Source organism: Aspergillus pseudotamarii (assembly GCF_009193445.1).
Source record: "Aspergillus pseudotamarii strain CBS 117625 unplaced genomic scaffold BDV38scaffold_1, whole genome shotgun sequence".
Classification (NCBI taxonomy): Eukaryota; Fungi; Ascomycota; class Eurotiomycetes; order Eurotiales; family Aspergillaceae; genus Aspergillus; species Aspergillus pseudotamarii.
The window spans coordinates 1,105,014-1,123,272 of NW_022475015.1; the positions used below are offsets into that span (position 1 = coordinate 1,105,014).

At 47.1% G+C, this 18,259-nt stretch overlaps 7 protein-coding genes across 7 annotated transcripts; 4 read left to right on the top strand and 3 right to left on the bottom strand.

The window, feature by feature from the left end:
• The first annotated feature begins 763 nt into the window (after window positions 1-763).
• BDV38DRAFT_4377 (DNA-dependent ATPase RAD26) lies at window positions 764-5,211 on the top strand. Its single transcript, XM_032063346.1, has 3 exons — window positions 764-1,421; window positions 1,470-1,543; window positions 1,601-5,211. The coding sequence occupies exons 1-3, from the start codon at window positions 1,209-1,211 to the stop codon at window positions 4,902-4,904; spliced, it is 3,591 nt and encodes a 1,196-aa protein (XP_031919973.1). The 5' UTR covers window positions 764-1,208; the 3' UTR covers window positions 4,905-5,211.
• A 1,578-nt stretch (window positions 5,212-6,789) lies between these two features.
• BDV38DRAFT_276979 (uncharacterized protein) lies at window positions 6,790-7,436 on the top strand (the record flags this gene model as incomplete). Its single annotated transcript, XM_032058379.1, has 3 exons — window positions 6,790-7,087; window positions 7,150-7,254; window positions 7,324-7,436. 3 exons carry the CDS (start codon window positions 6,790-6,792, stop codon window positions 7,434-7,436), a joined length of 516 nt encoding a protein of 171 aa, XP_031919974.1.
• Window positions 7,437-7,903: 467 nt separating this feature from the next.
• Window positions 7,904-8,767, top strand: BDV38DRAFT_4483 (uncharacterized protein). Its single transcript, XM_032063369.1, has 2 exons — window positions 7,904-8,606; window positions 8,741-8,767. Exon 1 carries the CDS (start codon window positions 8,034-8,036, stop codon window positions 8,415-8,417), a length of 384 nt encoding a protein of 127 aa, XP_031919975.1. The 5' UTR covers window positions 7,904-8,033; the 3' UTR covers window positions 8,418-8,606; window positions 8,741-8,767.
• BDV38DRAFT_4411 (uncharacterized protein) lies at window positions 8,501-9,884 on the top strand. Its single transcript, XM_032063348.1, has 3 exons — window positions 8,501-8,682; window positions 8,741-9,343; window positions 9,411-9,884. Exons 1-3 carry the CDS (start codon window positions 8,583-8,585, stop codon window positions 9,545-9,547), a joined length of 840 nt encoding a protein of 279 aa, XP_031919976.1. The 5' UTR covers window positions 8,501-8,582; the 3' UTR covers window positions 9,548-9,884.
• A 643-nt stretch (window positions 9,885-10,527) lies between these two features.
• Window positions 10,528-12,050, bottom strand: BDV38DRAFT_232325 (RNA polymerase II mediator complex subunit MED27 domain-containing protein). Its single transcript, XM_032053026.1, has 3 exons — window positions 11,480-12,050; window positions 10,768-11,424; window positions 10,528-10,716 (listed from the first exon to the last, which is right to left on the bottom strand). Exons 1-3 carry the CDS (start codon window positions 11,762-11,764, stop codon window positions 10,555-10,557), a joined length of 1,104 nt encoding a protein of 367 aa, XP_031919977.1. The 5' UTR covers window positions 11,765-12,050; the 3' UTR covers window positions 10,528-10,554.
• A 218-nt stretch (window positions 12,051-12,268) lies between these two features.
• BDV38DRAFT_4513 (cytochrome P450) lies at window positions 12,269-14,310 on the bottom strand. The gene is made up of 4 exons (XM_032063379.1): window positions 13,686-14,310; window positions 12,979-13,636; window positions 12,659-12,925; window positions 12,269-12,598 (listed from the first exon to the last, which is right to left on the bottom strand). Exons 1-4 carry the CDS (start codon window positions 14,130-14,132, stop codon window positions 12,426-12,428), a joined length of 1,545 nt encoding a protein of 514 aa, XP_031919978.1. The 5' UTR covers window positions 14,133-14,310; the 3' UTR covers window positions 12,269-12,425.
• Window positions 14,311-14,489: 179 nt separating this feature from the next.
• BDV38DRAFT_267022 (putative serine peptidase, family S28) lies at window positions 14,490-16,366 on the bottom strand (the record flags this gene model as incomplete). The annotated part of the gene is made up of 3 exons (XM_032056513.1): window positions 14,490-15,816; window positions 15,870-16,084; window positions 16,145-16,366. The coding sequence occupies 3 exons, from the start codon at window positions 16,364-16,366 to the stop codon at window positions 14,490-14,492; spliced, it is 1,764 nt and encodes a 587-aa protein (XP_031919979.1).
• Window positions 16,367-18,259: the final 1,893 nt, after the last annotated feature.

The following is an 18,259-nucleotide window of genomic DNA, read 5'->3' on the forward strand; positions in this document are numbered from 1 at the left end:
CGTATTGGGTTGACCAGGGCGTATGGATGAACGGGATGCTGATCTCACGACTCGTACGGAATACTTTGAATACCTAGATTTGCTCTTCCGGAAAGGTCCAGGGATTTCACAATCTTTCTAAAAGAAAACGGAATTTATAATCTGATTCTATATTTTTATATTTCTTTCGTTTTATTTTTAAGACCTTTTTATCTGTATTATTTTAAACTTCTTCGTATAGGGTTAGTTGGCTGTCATTATTATCTACTGCATTCCTTAATATTACATATTACCAAGTAGTATTTGTTTACTTTTACCTCGCCCAGCCAGCCTCTTAGCGTCTGGTCCACTGAAAGAACACACAATACCTTCATAATTACTCAGTAACTGTTACAGGACAGTTAGGTCACAAAGCGGATTATATCGCACCTATGTGCACCAAGTCCCAAGCCATGATGTCTACCTAGCACACAACCCGACTTACCCGTCCAGCTCGTACAGTATGTACTATACACAAGTCAGTTGACGTTTGCAGCATGGAAAAGACAGCTTCGTAAGTTAAACACTAGGTATGTCCCGTGGCATGCAACTTAAGCGGAACTAAATTAGGCCAAAGAAGGTATTCCCCGCTATTTAGTGGCATGCTCGACATTTAACAGAGATGAGCCCTAGAATCACAATTGATAGGCATCCATCAGTCAACAAAAAGTAGATTAATACCCAATCTAGACTATACTCCGTATGGCGGCCCAGTGGCCCCAACGCTGATGCCACCAGTGACGTGGGAGGCTAAGCCATGACGAACGTCTGGTTAGTCAGTTTGGGACAGTCCAGCCCCGAAGGCGGTCAGTGACTCACAATCGGTGAAACCATTCTGCCGTAATTATGATTATCAAGACATGGATAGGCCTTGCTGGTTCATTCACGTTATACTTGTACTAATCCTACTGATGCGTATGACTGATACGCAGGGGACTGTATAGCATAATCTAAGTTCAGTCTTAGTGACCTTCCCTTTTCCGAGGTCTCAGTATCCTGGTTAAAACTATCCGTTGAATCAGGTACTACGCCATCTGATCTTGAGACAGTCTTGTTGGATAATTTCTTCCTTTAAAGATATACTCTATGGAGACTTTACTTCGTACATAGTCTCTCCTCATTTGGTAATACGAAGTCTTGGTATAGCAACAGCTTCACATTCTGTTTAAATTTTTTTTTCTTCACCGAGTATGGACAACTACATGGAGGGCGGTCCAGACTCCTTGGCTCAGAATGAGCACATCAAGGACAAACAAGCGATGGTCTCAGATGCAGTCTCGTCAACAATTCCAGTTCACTCAGATCAAGCTTCCGCAATGGGCACAGATGAAGCGAGTCGTCTACGGGAGCTTCAAGCCGACGTTCGTGACCAGGATGACCTCGAGAGAGATATTACTCGTCAGGTATCTGTCACCGTGCCGCTTTGGGTTCTTGTTTGCTAATGGATATAGGCCGACAGGTTGCTCATGGAGCAAGCAGACGAACGTGATAATAGAAGACTAGAACGTACAACACATGAAAAAGAGTATAAGCATCGGTGGCAAAGGCTTTTTTTTTGAGATATATGCTAACGTTCTTATAGAAAGCTTGAAGCTCAGATTTTAAAAGCACACCAGCGAATGTCCCAGCCAATTGGTACATCTGCCCGGGTCCGTCTACAGAATGAGATTCAAAAACTAGAAACCCGTAATGCCGCGTTGGCAAATGACCTCAAAGAAATACAGCAACGTATTAATGAAAGACATGAAGGACAGGAATCTGGTGGGCCCGCTATGGGGACAGGTCGAATGCCTAATGAGTCTCGCAGGGATTATCTCATCCGAACAGGGAAAATAACACCATTCTCTAAAATGAGTGCCGGCCCGAATGAGGGACCCCTTGCTAGTCTGCATGACGCTCTCATCGACGCCGAAGACGAACACGACGAAAGAGAAGCATTGGAACAAGTCAAAAACCGATCTGCGGTATCTCACCGAAACCTTGTGCGCCCTAGCTTTGGCTTTGATGAAGCGAGCGAAGCATCTATGGAAGTGGATGAATATCCTAAAAAGCGGAGAAAATTGACCAAAATGTCTAAGGACAGAGAGACAACCATGGATTCCGAAGAAACAGATGAGATAGCAACGACTGTAGAAGATATAGCTTCAGACGATGGCTCAGCAAGTTATGTAGCGTCGGAAGAGGAAAAGTCGCCATCAGAAGATGAGGAGGACTTCGTACCCGAGGGAACGCCGCCACAATCCGCAACTCGAAGCAAGGCCAAGAATACCCCAGACGATATAGAGGATTTCAGCGGGCTGGATGATGGAAATGAGAAGGTCTATCAAGCCAGGCTTCAGAATTGGGTCACACGAAGGAGTGCTGCGCGGGAGCGTGCCCTGCAGGGCAGTACAGACGCTCATGAACATGAAGAACAGGAGGAGTGGTTCATGCCTCATCCCAGTGTACCCGACGTGGAGTATGACAACGGATACCGCATCCCTGGTGACATTTATCCCCTGTTGTTTGACTATCAGAAGACAGGGGTGCAATGGCTATGGGAATTGCAGCAGCAGCAAGTAGGAGGAATCATTGGGGATGAAATGGGACTTGGGAAAACAATTCAAGTCATTTCTTTCCTGGCTGGGCTTCACTACAGCAAAAAGCTAACAAAGCCGGTCATTATTGTGTGTCCTGCCACTGTCATGAAGCAATGGGTTAATGAGTTTCACCGCTGGTGGCCGCCTTTTCGTGTCTCAATTCTGCACACCTCCGGCAGTGGGATGGTAAATATTCGAAGTGAGAGTAGTAGGGAAGACGCACTTCTGTCTCAGACGTGGGATAGTCGCCGCAGTCTGGGTGGGCTGAAAGCCGGGAGAAAAGTCGTCAAACGTGTGGTAGAGGAGGGCCATGTGCTGGTGACCACGTACTCCGGCCTGCAGACCTATACCCCTCTTCTAATTCCAGTGGAATGGGGCTGCGCTGTGCTAGATGAGGGCCACAAGATCCGCAATCCCAACACTTCGATCACTATCCATTGCAAGGAACTCCGGACACCACATCGAATCATTCTGTCAGGCACACCGATGCAGAATAACCTCTCAGAGCTTTGGTCGTTGTTCGACTTTGTTTTCCCCATGCGTCTGGGGACCTTGGTGAACTTTCGAAATCAGTTCGAGTTCCCTATCCGTCAGGGCGGATATGCTAATGCTTCAAACTTACAAGTGCAAACAGCAGCGAAATGTGCAGAGACTTTGAAAGATGCCATCAGCCCGTATCTCCTGCAGCGATTCAAGATCGATGTTGCCGCGGACCTTCCTAAGAAGAGCGAACAGGTATTGTTCTGCAAGCTCACGAAGTTGCAGAGACAGGCGTATAAGGCATTCCTCGGCTCTGAAGAGATGCAGTCTATTCTCAAAGGCCGCAGGCAAGTGTTATTTGGAGTGGATATTCTGCGAAAAATTTGCAATCACCCAGACTTACAGAGCCACAAATTTACATCACATAAAACAGACTATGGTGTCCCTGATAAATCGGGCAAAATGAAAGTCGTCAAGTCACTCCTTGAGCTGTGGAAAGATACGGGGCATAAGACCCTTCTGTTTACACAACATCGTATCATGTTGGACATCCTTCAAAAATTTGTGGAATCTCTGTCGGGGTTCAATTATCGGCGGATGGATGGCACCACACCTATCGCCCATCGGCAATCGATGGTTGACGAATTTAATAATAATCCGGATCTTCACGTGTTTCTCCTTACCACAAAGGTAGGAGGGCTAGGAGTAAATCTAACAGGGGCTGATCGGGTGATCATTTATGATCCCGACTGGAACCCATCAACCGATGTGCAAGCCCGTGAGCGAGCATGGCGGCTTGGACAAAAGCGCGAGGTTACAATATATAGATTGATGACGGCTGGGACAATTGAGGAGAAAATTTATCACCGACAAATTTTCAAGCAATTCCTCACTAACAAGATATTGAAGGATCCTAAGCAACGCCAGACTTTTCAACTAAGCGATTTGCACGACTTATTTTCTCTCGGAGAAGAGGGCCAAGGTCCCACGGAAACAAGCAAAATTTTCAAAGAAGCCGACATCACCTACGAAGAGGGAGGTAGCACGACCACTCAGCCGACACGCACAGATACCCGCGTACAGAGTCACCCGAGGGACCAACAAGATGAGAAGAAAGACGTTAGCCGTGTTGAAGGTGTAGCATCAATTGAGAACTTTCAGGGCGACTCGGAGCCGGCGGCCGACAAAGACCAGGGACCTCCCGGTGCTTATAAGGAGTCACGTATCATGGAGGGCATCTTCGCCCGCTCTGGCGTTCATTCCGCGCTGGAGCATGATCAGATCGTGAATGGCAAGCGCGTTGTACGGGCGGATCCCAAGATTATCGAAGCAGAAGCGAAGAAGGTCGCCGCCGAAGCCGCCGAGGAGCTGCGCCGAGCGGGAGAAGCAGCACGGTCTGTGCCCATTGGGACGCCGACATGGACAGGTCAGTTTGGACTTGCTGGGAGGCCAGAGGAGCCCGCAGCTCGCCCGGCCTTCGGTGGAGGTAGCAGTTCTGCGAGACGAGCTGTAGCCGGACCGTCATCAGCTAGCATCTTGGCCAATCTTTCTGCACGCACTCCTTCCCGAAGCAACAGTAACAGCCCCGCGCCAGGCAAGGCCCCTAGTGGTGCGGATTTCATTACCATGATTCGAGACTTTATTGTATCCCACGGCGGGTCCGTTCATACGCAGATGCTGATTGACCATTTCAACCGTTTCTGCACTACTCCGCAACGGTCAGCTGAATTTAAGGAAATGCTGAAAACCATTGCTGTGTTGGAGAAGGGTGGACGGAACGGCCGAGGCAAATGGTCTCTGAAGTCAGAGTACGCTAAGAAGAGATAATTGGTCGTTTCCTGCTTTTTTTGTTCTCCTAACCCTAGTGTTTCTCTTCCTTCCTCCCAGGTCCGTGCGTGGCTTGATGAGCTGGGACAAAAGCTTGATGATACTAGGGGCATTGGCGTGGTGGGTATTGTTTAGAACTAAATAGCATGCTGCCGTGAATGGGCTTTTAACACTGGCCTCGACTTGGGATACGGAGTTCCGTGGCTATAGAAGGGAAGGAGTTGTGGGTTTCTATACTACTTGAATGCTATCCTTGGCCAATTGTATATGGTTTATATAATAATAGAAAGACACATAATTCTTCAAAATATAACTCGCTCCCTCTCCCTCTCCATATAGGCTAGTGTAATGTCAGAATATACCCAGTGTTCCACGACTCGCAACTTCGTTTTCTTCGCAGGGGTATTAAGAGCTCGGTGTCGTCCACACGGGTTCGTAAGTAAAGGAACAATTATGATTACTAGTGATGCAGGACGGGATTTTGTCCCAAGCTTACGTAGTGGAACCCGATGATCATGATGTAAATAATCAATCGAATGCATTTGTATAGAAGAATAAAGGATACTCTCCTTCGAAAACCTGGTCCTATCTTTCCTCCGTCTTTCCCCCATCTTTTCCTTGTCCTTTGTCTCCCTTCCTGATTCCCATATTTTCCAACGTTGGTTGGCATTGAGTTGATTGCTTAGCACGATTGAGCCTTGCATATTAGCGTATATGGAATCGCAATACTCAAAGTGATTTTGTTCAATCCTTGCAGAATTGTTCCTGTATGGTCAGTGGTGGCTCACCCATGGATCCGAGGTGGAGAAAAGAGCCGAAAGGATAATTCTCGACGTAATTGATTCTGAGGTATGACAGTAGCAAAGGTTGAACCCAGGGAACTGATATGTTTATCCTTATCTGCCAAAAAAAATTGTCCGAAAAAACCAAGAGGCGTGAGAGACGAAGCTTATGCAGTGGTCCTTTAATGTCGATGTCAGGTGTATCACTGCAGTATTGTGGAGGAATCATCAAAAATAGAAGCGAAGATCAGTTCGAATTAATTTAAGATGTATGAGATCTATTCAATCAGGAGCCTCAGAAACATTTTCAAGACCACCTAAAAAAGAAACATGATGTACATTATGGAGTAAGTCTGTGTCAAATTTTATCCACATCGACTACACAATGCATTGCCGCACGGAGAATAGGAACCATACATGATGTACTGTACTGTACATACATACTGTGTACATGTTCACTTTGAGGGAAATAATTTTACAGAAATAAACCGATCATACAAAGAAGACTGTGTGTGTGGGCGTATGTCTCAGAATCTCAGCAATTCTCCGCGTCTTTATTCCCCAGCAACCGACGATCGTTCAACTTCACTGGTCCACTGGGCTAAGGATCTCCGCTGTGAAGACCCAGTTCCATGATTTCTTACGCAGGCCAAGTGGAAAGGATACAACCGCGTTCGGTGGAGCTCTCCCTCCACTACCAAGTCAGTGACTGGCCCCAACTGTAGTGCCACTCACTCTTGTCTCTTTCTCTCTTTCTCTCTCTCATTTTTATTTTTCTTTTTTTTTCTTTTCTGTTTCCGTGAACAATACCAAACCAGTAACTAATCATTCCACTACTCGGGGAACCGGGGCCGATATTCTCTCCACAGTCAAGGGAGAAAGTGCATGTGGTGCGGTGGCTATTCGGGCATAAATAGTACTTCAATCCCATCGCCTCCCTTTGCCACCCCGCGATCATACATTCCACATTCCTCATCAATCTTCAATCTTCAATCCTCACCAACCTGTCTTTCTTCTCTTTCTTGTTTGTTAGATTATTTGTTAAGAATACTTATTACTATCGCGCCTAATTGATCCGAACAGAACATCGAATTCTTTACACAATGAAGTTCTTCTCTTCGTTCGCTCTGCTGGTCTCCGCCGTGGCGGCCAACCCCATTCTCCGTACTCGCGACACGCCCAAGGACCTCTTCCATCTCAAGACCACTGGCGCTGACAACTCGGCACACAACGACCTCTACGTCTACGGCTACCACACCGGTGCTGGATTCAACGATGCTGTTCTCACCTCGGACGTTGGTACCGCAAGCCCGGCATTCCTGAACGGCACAAATGTCCAGTTCAGTCTCGACACACCTTTTCCTTGGGGGTTGGTAATGCGACCACAGAACAACTACGGCGGTAAGCTTTTCCCCCTTCCCCTGCCCTCGGGACACAGGAACATAGGATTAACATTTCCACAGCGTGGGAGCCGGTCGAGATCAACACCGGATATGGTAACAGTGATTTCTCCATCAACGGTGACAGTCTGGAGTGGTCGGAACAGCAGGGATTTGGCGGCTGGTTGGGTAAGTTTCCATTTCTAGTGGAGCCCTCAGTCCAATGTCAGGAACTCGCCACTAACATCCCCGCAATAGTCTGCGACTGGTACCACAATGCGCCCCAGCTCTTCTATCTGTGGAAGTACCTCCAGCCTACTATTCCCTCCTCCTGCAGCAAGGTTCAACTCAACGTCGAACCAGTTTCCTAAAGCGGAGAATCTGCACGAGGTTTGCCACTGGCCTGCCATGGGTCTCGGAGTGACCGAGGCTTCGTGAGTGGTGCTTCCATAGGGGATCCGGGAAAGACGTCCCGGTCCCTGAGATGATTGTATCAATACTGGATACATGTATATGCTGATTTAATGCTAATAATCATAATGAGTTGCTTGGGATGAGATTTGGATTTTGAGTGTATATTATTACACCGTGGTTGACGATCTTCGGTACTTAATGACCCTGATGTTACAGATAAATAGCAATAGCCAGAGCAAAAGAAAAATTCAATAAACATGGTGCGCATCCAATGGTCGTCAATAGTTGTTCAATGGCTGGTTAAGCGACCGGGGAAAATCCTTAGACGGGGAGAAGAAAACATTCAGGTCGTAGCAGTTTTCCAGCGATATAGTTGACAAAAAGCATAGAGATGAGTTTAACAATAATTCCGGAAAAAAAAAAAAAAAAAAAAAAAAAAAGCCATGATAAGTTTATCGGCAACAAGAACGAAATTAGTTTGAACTAATGGAATGAAGAAATCACACGGTCGCGCGACTGCCTCAGGCCGGCAACCGCCCCAAAAATAGCCCAGAATGTCTCACATGCGCCCAAAAGGGTTAGAACAACACCAATCAATCAAGTTGTTTCTTCGTTCCCGCTGTTCTTTTCTCATCGTCCTTTTCACCAGACCTTCGAATGTCTTTTGTCTATTTGTAGTCACTTGTGATTGCTGTGTTTTTTTTTCTTTTCATTTCCCTCGTTTTTGTCCTCCCACTACAACACGTTGGGTTGTTACAATCCCAGTCACTCGCTTTGTTTACTCGTTCAGGGTCCCCTCATATCATATCATATCAACCGATCTGCATGTTTCACCGGCCCACCGGTCTCGAATAGGACTTTTACAACCCCCCCGTTGCCATTTCTTTCCGCGCAGAACTATTCGTCAGCATTGCATTGAACACGATACACCTCGCTAGGTTCATCCATCCACCGTCGGTCAGCGTTCGTGACTTGGACACAAACGCTCGGAACTAGGGAGGACATCGATCCGACCGTCGACCTAAATTTGAGATATCCAGGGGTCCATCGATCATCCATCTTGTGGTCCAAACTAGGCAGTGCATCTTTCGGATTAAGTCAATATGCGGTCCATCGCTCTTCTTCCTGTACTATGCTTCCTAGTCTTGCTGGGCATGGTCTCGGCTTGGCCACACCCACACGGTGAAGTCGTGGCTAGAGCGGGTGAGTATCATCCGGAACCGCGATCATGCTTTGTTCAACAACCAACTGACCTCTATAGAAACAACCTCTGCAGAGACTGCTGCTGATAAAGCAACAACCGGTGCTGCTGCTACCACTGAGCAGAGCGCCACGAAGACCGAAACCCAGAGCGACGCCACAGAAACCGGTAAAAAGACAGGCAAAGAGACAGGAACAGCGACTGGCACAAAGACTGGAAAAGCGACGGGCAAGTCGACCAAGACGGGTACAGATGCCTCCTCTTCCTCGATCGATCCTCGGGACCCCGTGGGTGGTATTTCGATGTTTACGTCTGCCGGAGCCACTACCTACTATAAGATCGGCGAATATGTGACCTTCCAATGGAAATACACCTCGCTTCAGGTGACACCGTCGGCCGTCAACGTCGTCGCATCCTGCAGCAAGAACAGTGAAACCTATACCATCGCGAGCAACATGAGTGTCTCGGAAACTGGCAAGGTTGTCTGGGATACCAAGAAATACCAATCTAATGCGACGGTTCCACTGCTGACTGCGACGTACACTTTGTATGTCTACGATGTGAACTCCACGCTTGGAGACACTGCTTCTGCTGGACACTTGGGCTCACAAATCGGTTACAACTTCGGAATGTACACTCCGCAGTCTTACACCCCTCTTGACCGTACGTTCTCCTTTCTCCCATGGGCATCAAGTCTCGTTTGAAACAAGCTAACACTAACACGCCCTAGATTACACCTGTGCTACTTGCAACAGTGCCCTCACTAGCACCGAACGCAACGCTATCAAGTTCGCCGTCGGCATGGCTGCTATCACCGTCGCATCCTTCACCTGGTTCGCAAGCGGCACCGGTGTCTTCTTCACGTAATTCTTCAAAACCGACCATTGATGAAGTTATACGTTACCGTTTCCCGTTGCATTTAGCTGAGCGATTTCTCATGATAGCGATCATCAGCAGGCTGGACTGGCGTTTATGTGATTGAATTGTGCAATATGGTTGGGATTTGTGATTTTGGAGATTTTTTTTTCTTCCCCTCCTTGTCGATCAGAGCAGCAGCGGGATTGTTATAATTATTCTATATGATGTTAGTCATTGTTTTATATGATACTGTCAATAGATAAATAGCTAATAGGGCCTGATGTATATGAGGTCTAAATATTGTAAAGAATTCGGAGCAAGCAAAAGTATCAAAGATAGAAAAAGGACCATACAAGAGAACAAAGAACAAACCGCCCTAAGCGAGTAAACACGCCCGTTCATTACCAAATTTAATACTGCCTTAGCTGGCTAATAGATGTAAATACATATATATCGCCTAGCCATAATTACAAATTCAGTCTACGTCGTATTGAATTGCGAAACGGATCATTTTTTTCAGGATGATACACATCCAAGTTGATTCGACAAAGACTAAAGCTTGATACTTCCTGGATCTGGTCTAATCCTTGCTCCGGGGGGATGCCTTTGGTTATCGTTGGCTTTGGCTTGTAGCTAGGCTGGATGAATGATTTTTTTGTGAGGGGAGGGGGGATGGTTATATATGCTTGGACAGGGCATGGTCATATCGAATGAACTGGTCATTATAGGGAAGGTGTCTGGGATCCATATTTTAAGGGAGCTCTCGTATGAGCCTGCTTTTTTTTATTTATTTTTTTTTGTGAGTTTCATCCAAGGGGGAAGTAGTCTAAGATTCTTCGTCCTGGAGTATGGTTTTCAATATAGTTTTGTGGTGGTCTGGTTGTTTAACTGGATGAGAAAGCATGGTATCTTGACAAATAATGAGTTGTAATGAGCCCGATAATAGGGCAAATGTATTGTACAGCCGAAGATGTTGTAGTGATAGTAAAGCTATTGATATGATGAGGGTCGAATAATCAGATACAGCTTGGGTGATAAGCTTCCCAGATTGGTGATTGCTGGGGCACAGAGAGCTGCTTCTGTTGCCGAATGGCCGGTAGTTGTGCTGCGTTGTCTGTCATCTTGCCGCACTTTATGCAGGGTGTTTGTTTAACATCAGAGTATGATGATATCATGTCCTGGTCTTTGTTAGCTTGTTTACTTGGGGGGATCTGGAGGAAACCACCCACAAGAAGATAGGCGAGGTCCCACTGTCGCGAACGAGAGTTCAAATAATCGGATGCTGCGCTCTCGAGTTTCGTCTTAGCTTGACCAGGCATCGTTCGGTTCGAGACCTGCCATTCAGGCACGCCGTTCACCTCTGATCCACCGACCGTATGTACCTTGAATGTCATACCGGCCTTTGGTAGGACAACAGTGATAGCCGTCTCAGTTTTACTCGGCAAGATTCGCACTCCAGGCACATTCTTCTGGACGAAGCTGTCGACAATCGCCCTCCAACCCCCTTCAGTGGACTGGATCCTCGAACGCTCGAGCTCCTCCTCAGACTTCTGATGCTGCTCCATCCTGGCATTTTCCTCTTTGACAAGTTCTTCAAGGAGGGTACCGTAATTCCGATCCCAAACACCGGTCGGTTGCAACAATTGCCCGCCATTCTCCTTGATCTGCGCATCGACACGTTGCCACACAGCGTTCATTTCAGGGCTGCGCCACATGTTCTGAAACTCTGTCACCTCGGCGACACCAGCCTTCGCAGCTTGCGAAAGCTGCTCATACAGCATCTGCGGCGACCTCGGTACTGCCCTCCCCGCCGCAGCCTTTGGATTTACAATAGGCACCAAAGGCTCCAACAAACGGTCCGGGAGCAGCGTCCGCAATTGATGAATCTGGCATCGCACATTAGTCATGTATACCCAAGGATGAGCGGATGTTAAGACAAACCATAGCCTCCAATTCCTGGAGCTTTGCGAGAGATGATACGAGCTGCATTTCCGACTCAGAGACTTGCTTGCTTGCATTGGAGTCTTGTTGTATTGCCGGGGATGATGTGGTGTTGACAGTTATGTTGTCACCCTCGGACTTGATGACATTGGTCGGGATCATATTACTATTGTTTGGCTTTGTTTCCGAGACCTTCGGGGGGCCTTGTTTAGATGGGAACTCCATCTTGGGTACCACAACTGGTACCGTGGGGAATTTCGGCGCAGCTTGTGATGTGCTGGTCATTGTTTCCGAGCACGGAGGGCGACGGGCTTGAAAATAAATTCAGTCCACGCGACGCGCGTCCCTGCGTACAAAATATCTTGAGAGAGAAAGATCCGAACAGGACGATGTTGGAAGTGAATGTAGTGATAAGTGAAATTCAAATGGGTAATTCAATACTCAATTAGATTTGATGCTTAATTGACTGGTGAAGTCCTCAATGATTAATAACAATGCGAGGAATGTGAATGCTACTTCTTTCTTATTCACTTCTCGTGAAATTTGAGGATGTGATTTAAAAGCTTCAAACGGCTGAATCAATGGGCGATATTCATCCAGTGACCGGACGGAAGTGCGCCACATGTTATATCAGCCACATGTGGCTGGGGTTTCTCTACACTTGTTGGATACTTTGGTGCCTCAGGCACAAGGACTGATCATGGCTAGAACTCAGTATACAAATCGAGCGTTCATACTCGATCGAGTTGATTTACTGAGGTCTATTGTTGGAACAATTCTTTTTTACTGGAATATCGAACTGGAAGAGTAGTCTAGCGGAGATAAATCCTGAAGACTTTCAGCTAAATACATAACATACAGCCTAGAGCGAACTGTATCCAGGGTCTGCCATTATGTACAGTCATAATCATTAAAACATTCAAGCATTGCATTATATTTGGTCAAGTCAGCTTTTTTGCACTGATGAGTAAAGTCTGACCTTCACACCCCGATCATGCGACATGGTGAGAGTAGACAGGATCGCGGGCTGTTTCAATTCTGGGTCGGCGCACTCGAGGGTATCAAAGCGTTGGATCAACTTGACAAGGGTATAACTTGCTTCTGTAAGTGCGTATTGCTCTGTAAATCCCATGGTTAGCGTTTCTCTTGATATGGGGGAAAAATGAAAATATAACTTACGACCAAGACAGATCCGAGGGCCTCCGTTGAATGGAAGATAGTCCCAACCGCGTCTGCCATTTTCCTCCCAGCGCTCTGGGCGGAACGAATGAGAATCGGGTCCGTATAAGTCTGTACGGCGGTGCATAGCGTAGACACTGTATGCGACAACTTGACCCTTTGGAACAAAGACAGGGGATCTTCCATCAGGGCCGCCTCCAACTGGCAGGGAGGTATCTTTGGCAGCGACACGGAAGTTGAGAGGCACCGGGGGCAACAACCGGAGGACTAAACTTGTTAGCCTTATAAACTATGACTGATAAAGAGGCAAAAGCACATACCCTCGTTCAACACATATCGTAAGTATGGGATATCTTTTAGTTTTGCTTGTGTAATTTCTCCCTTCGGGGTTTGACTATCCCCAAACTCGCCGACGATGGTTTGTCGCAACTTCTTCCAAACATCCTGGTTGCGTGACAAGTAGAAAAATGCAGAGCTGAGCAGACTGGCAGTGGTATCACGACCAGCCACAAGAATGTTGAGCATATTATCTCTCAGTACCTTTGGATTATCGTTGTCTGCAGCTAAAGCCTCCGCAAAAATATATCTATCAGACTTCTTATCCGGATTATTCTTGGACTGGATAGCAAGCTGAACATAGTGATCAACAACCTCGTGAACACGCTGATTGGCATCACGGAACTCCTTCGGGTTGACCATCCAGTAAAAGTGCATAGCACGCGAGCGGGTTGTCAGATAGTCTTGGGCGGTACCAAATGCCTCTGCGAATCCCTGTGCACTTCCGACAGACGATCTCCCCAAGAGGCTTTCGCTGTTGGAAGATTCCAAAGCGCCTACCGATTCTCCAAACAGGAAATGCGTGGCAGAGTCAATCGTTAGAAGGAAAAAGAGACGTTGAATATCGAAACTCGAACCATCCCGGGGAATGAGATCAATCATACGGGAGATATGACCGTCCATGAGCTCTAGGTCAGCCACCTAAGAGAGTCAGCAGTTATACCCTCCAGTAATTAGGGGGTTTCCCTACCTGATCTCGGGTGAATTGAGGCCGTAACAGCCCACGTGCATGAGACCAGCCGGAACCATCGAGAGTAAAGATTCCGTCTCCAAGTAAAGGATAGAATTCACGATGTCTGGTCCCCAGGCCGAAATCGTTGAACTGGGTTGCCAGGAGAGCTTTGATATTCTCCGGTTCAATGGTTGACAACATCCATTTACCCAGAGCCTTCTGGGTATAAGTGTTTCCGAACCGCCCATACTGTCCGGCAAGATATTCAACCCATCGTTTGTGCCTAACTTCGTTGAGTAACCTTACAAACGATCGGATTCCAAGGATGCCTGATGGCCCTTGAGCGGCAGGTTGACATCCAAGAGATTGGGCTCGCTTGCGCTGCTGATAAAGTCGCTGGAGGTACTGCAGAACTAGGAAGGTAATGCACAGGGCACCAAACAGCGGAGCAATTTGGGCCAGCATGATGGTTGACGGAGTCTCAGTTTTTTTAAGTAGGGCAATGTATGTACCACTAAGTGATGTGAATTGGACACGAATGAGAACCTAGGAATAGTGCCCGGGCGGGTAAGAGCAAGGTACTTATACATCGATTGACTGAAAGCACATGTGTATGGGTGACTTCAAACATTGAATACTATGTACAGAGAAAGTTCATTGCGACCGAATACCGAGCACGAGGAAGTACTTCGTATCGAGAGAGACATAATCCAGGCACATGATTTGTTGGGCCATCGCAAGCATCTCCCAAAGAGGTTAGCCTTAAATCGCAAGATCGGCCCTCGGAGGTGGGAGACTTGAACTTCATCCACTCCACATCTTCTACCTTTCTCTTGCCCCCCACATTACCGCCCCCTTTGCTAACTCCGCTTGCGTCACATTCACCTTGGAAGCCTTGGGGCTTGAAGGCTTGAAGCATGGTAGCCATTTTGTCAATGCTTCCTTGAACAGGTCGCGAGCCGCCTTTCCTTCCGTGGATAAGCCTTGAAAATCATAGCAATGTTCAGAATTTTTGAGAAGGTATCCGAACACTTTGTCCTCGCTCGTTTCGCCACAGTTCGGGATCTTAGTAGATAACGTGATTCCATCGGGTGCAACCCCAGGCGCGATATCTTCAGTTGTCAGCATAGACAACGTTCTCCATGGATCAAACTCTCCGCCAGTGAAGAAAGTATTAGATGGTCGGATATTCCAGCCTCCGTACTCTTTGTTCAGGGCTTCCGTCTGTGGTCGTGACGGTAGCATGCCGTTTGCGACCGCCAGTGCGAATTGGTTATTGCATACTTCCTGCTGATACTCCAGGGTCTGGTAGCGGGAGAGCAGTGAATGAGGGCCAAAATTGTTGCTTTGATAGAATCCCCACTCGGTGCAATACTGCCAACTCCAGCTGATAGAATCAGGGTCATAATATGCTATGTCCAGCTTACAAGACGGCTTAGCAGGATCACTAAGTCCTCTGCAATTGGTCTCCAAAATATTATTGACCAATGGCGTGAACGCTGGCCATGCAGCCCAACGTTCGGCCACATACTTGCTTCCACGGACTGGGGCGAAGCCATCAGGACCTGCTGCTTCCTGCGTTGTAGGATCCACTTCCAGATGCTGGCAGAGTTCGCGCAGAGTTCCTTCTGGACCGTCAAGGCCATAGTTCTGGAAATACGTATAGATAGTCACCAAAGCTGCTGTGAAGCCTTCGTTGCTGTTCTGCTCAGCTCCGGTGCCAAAAAATAGCTTTTTGATAGCAGCAGCAGTGTGATTGTTTGATAGTTGCTGGTCTATATAACCTAGAGCTGCATGGATATCCTTGGCACAGTTTTCAAAACCATGTCCGACCAAACCACGGTAGACTTGGTCATAGTACATGCTCATATTCAGCTGTGCTTGGACCGGAGCAGAGGAAGAATAAGCTGCAAAGATAACGTCTGGGTACTCCTTACGGGCAAACGCAGCACGAATTCCAGCATATGAACCTCCGACAAGGACCCAGGGCGTAGAGCTGGGGCTGAGATCAAGGTCGGCGAACTTTGAGCGGCTGAAGTTTTGCGCAAAATACGGGATATCCTCAAGAGCTTGCTTGGTCGTAAGGTATTTAAAGTGCTCAGGCGGTGTATCCCTGCTAATTGGAAATGGAGTAGAGTTTCCGTAATATCTACATGCCGTTAGCTGCCTGGGCAACTTATAGTTATTCAGAAAAGAACAAACCTATGTTCCCATATAATACCCATCGCGTGAGTGTCCTCGAGGATTTTCCTGAAAAATGACGAATTCGACGTCAAGTGATTTTTGGCAATACGCTCTGCGTTTGTTTCTCCGGCATCGTACATGATGATCGGACGCCCAGCCTCGTAGTAGTCATCATTCACCCAGAATCGATTTTGGTACGTACCAACATCCGTATCATTATGGTCGATAGGAATCTAAAAACGTGGTTAACTATGGATCCAAAAGAGCCATGAGAAAGGCAAGCGTAAACACACCGTGATGTATTCTGTGGTGACCGTCTCATCTTGAGTATTGGTCTTGGCGAGCACTGAATGTATAGTATTTTTGTTGGAAAGTGACCTGGGGTCCAAGTTCAACTCTGCAGCCAACTGAAGCTCTCGCTTATACCTAGACCCTCCAAGCATCCCCAAGCCCACAGCAGGGCCAGCCAGAAAACCAAGGCTGGGTACTAATATTAGAAAAAGATCGAAACGCATATTGGTCTGAAGAGACAGAGACTTTTCATGCTCGCACGCGCACAAAATGTGAAATGAACAAAGGGTATCTCGAGGAGTAAGGTTACAGATAACTTACCAGCAGAGAAAAGAGGTAGTACATGTGTCTATTATATGTATGCGCAATGATTGATAGATACTCTTGCCGGACGGCTGCGTCAACGAGAACACCCCAGTCTTGGCCGGGTCAGCCAATCCAATGTAAGTTCCTCATGACGTATCAGTAAAGGCCTTCCAGGACTACATTGTCTGCAGTAGGCTCATATAAAGTGAACGAATATGTCTGAGTACGTTGGACAACATGTTACCTAACGCGGAAATGGGAGTGCTTGGAAGTATCCAGATTGGATGGCTTCGGACATCGGCCCGGGCGGTGGACAGACGCCACGCCTATAATATCGGTGTTTGTTGTACACATGGCGCCAAGAGCCCTGTCGATCGTTAACTATTAGGGAATGTCATGAATGTCCCAACCACCAAATAAGATCGGAACTTGATTGAAAACGGTGACTGTCTTTATATAGCTGAACTGAATCACATTTAAGTTTAGCAACCAGTCAGACGGCCGTAATGCAGCCACCAAATTGCCGTGAACATTGAATGCCTGATGGCTTCAATCTTGAAGGCTTCGTACCTATGGTCTTGGAGCAGTAGTAGTCTGGGTAAAACACATATCGTCAAGTGGTTCAGCTAGGAGGGCAATATGTTTGATCGAACAGCTCGTTTCATAGACCTCCACATATATTTCCTTCGAGGAGATAATTTCGATGGATTTATTCACTGAACTGTTATGTACCAACGGCTGCGGCTGTAATATGCTAGACAGGAACAAAAGAACTATCCCAGCTCATCCAGATGCCACTGTACGGTGTTTCGAGCCAAGCAGCAGTGGGTGCCTAGTTTTTACAATGCCCATGAATTGAGGGCTGTACAATGCCGACAACCCACAATTTTATGTGTGTGAGTGTTTGGACCTTCAAAGACAGTCAGCCGCCACATGTAACAGATGGAGTCTGAATGCTGACACTACCCATGCACCTAGGAAGAGTGTACACACCATGATTTCTATTGAAGACCGCATTTTACATATGGTCTATTTCTGTTGCTATAGCCTTAGGCATTTTTTTTTTTTTTTGCAGCCCACCGGCTAAAACCATGGCAACTTATGGATATTTGTTACACAGAAGGGGACAAACAGTAAGCATGCATATTCCGTATATGATGGGTGCATAGGAGTTTACTGCACGATCACATCTTTTCTAGCACGCGAGTTAGTGTCCACCCGTTGAATCTTTGATACGCTTTTCCAGACCAGCGTCGAAGACAAGAAATATTGCTTGACTTGGAAGTGATGCACTCAATGTGAAAACGCATTATGTCAATGGCAGAAGACCCACCTTCAGAAGTTCCTTTTTAATACGCAATAATCCTCAGAGTTAACCTTGTACAACCACGGGTTTAGATACTCCTAAGGTCGACGCCCTAGTATAGACCTCGAGCGGTGCTTCGGCTCAGCTCACAGATCGAAACCATTCCTGAGGAGCATAAACAGCTCTTACTGTCTTCACGAGACCGACCTGAGGATGGCAATGTGGCAAGCGCCATGAAGTTGCTCGGCACCGCTGAGGCTGAAGTGGGGTGGGACTGGGGTGGTACGAGGAAGCATCCAAAAGTGCAATGGACATTTCAATTATGATGAAGGCGACCCGTGATCATGTTCAGGTGACAATTCCTGTTTGATAGCACAGCAACTGCCACAACATGGAAATCCTTGAGACGTAAACGCCAGTCGTGAACTACTAGTAAGCCATAGTTCGGCTCTCTTTAGCGATCATGGCGTGTAAAAGGTTCTTTAGTGTGCAACCACAAGCCAAC

What these genes read in the sequence shown, in the direction of transcription:
- BDV38DRAFT_4377 (XM_032063346.1), top strand. Translation starts at nt 1,209, where the DNA reads ATGGACAACTACATGGAGGGCGGTCCAGACTCCTTGGCTCAGAATGAG. An exon ending in AGAGAGATATTACTCGTCAG is followed by an intron (nt 1,422 to 1,469) that starts GTATCTGTCACC and finishes TAATGGATATAG; the next exon opens with GCCGACAGGTTGCTCATGGA. An exon ending in CGTACAACACATGAAAAAGA is followed by an intron (nt 1,544 to 1,600) that starts GTATAAGCATCG and finishes ACGTTCTTATAG; the next exon opens with AAAGCTTGAAGCTCAGATTT.
- BDV38DRAFT_4483 (XM_032063369.1), top strand. Translation starts at nt 8,034, where the DNA reads ATGTCTCACATGCGCCCAAAAGGGTTAGAACAACACCAATCAATCAAG.
- BDV38DRAFT_4411 (XM_032063348.1), top strand. Translation starts at nt 8,583, where the DNA reads ATGCGGTCCATCGCTCTTCTTCCTGTACTATGCTTCCTAGTCTTGCTG. An exon ending in TGAAGTCGTGGCTAGAGCGG is followed by an intron (nt 8,683 to 8,740) that starts GTGAGTATCATC and finishes TGACCTCTATAG; the next exon opens with AAACAACCTCTGCAGAGACT. An exon ending in GTCTTACACCCCTCTTGACC is followed by an intron (nt 9,344 to 9,410) that starts GTACGTTCTCCT and finishes AACACGCCCTAG; the next exon opens with ATTACACCTGTGCTACTTGC.
- BDV38DRAFT_232325 (XM_032053026.1), bottom strand. Translation starts at nt 11,764, where the DNA reads ATGACCAGCACATCACAAGCTGCGCCGAAATTCCCCACGGTACCAGTT. An exon ending in TCCAGGAATTGGAGGCTATG is followed by an intron (nt 11,425 to 11,479) that starts GTTTGTCTTAAC and finishes GTGCGATGCCAG; the next exon opens with ATTCATCAATTGCGGACGCT. An exon ending in GGGACCTCGCCTATCTTCTT is followed by an intron (nt 10,717 to 10,767) that starts GTGGGTGGTTTC and finishes AACAAAGACCAG; the next exon opens with GACATGATATCATCATACTC.
- BDV38DRAFT_4513 (XM_032063379.1), bottom strand. Translation starts at nt 14,132, where the DNA reads ATGCTGGCCCAAATTGCTCCGCTGTTTGGTGCCCTGTGCATTACCTTC. An exon ending in CTCAATTCACCCGAGATCAG is followed by an intron (nt 13,637 to 13,685) that starts GTAGGGAAACCC and finishes TGACTCTCTTAG; the next exon opens with GTGGCTGACCTAGAGCTCAT. An exon ending in CCCTCGGATCTGTCTTGGTC is followed by an intron (nt 12,599 to 12,658) that starts GTAAGTTATATT and finishes TGGGATTTACAG; the next exon opens with AGCAATACGCACTTACAGAA.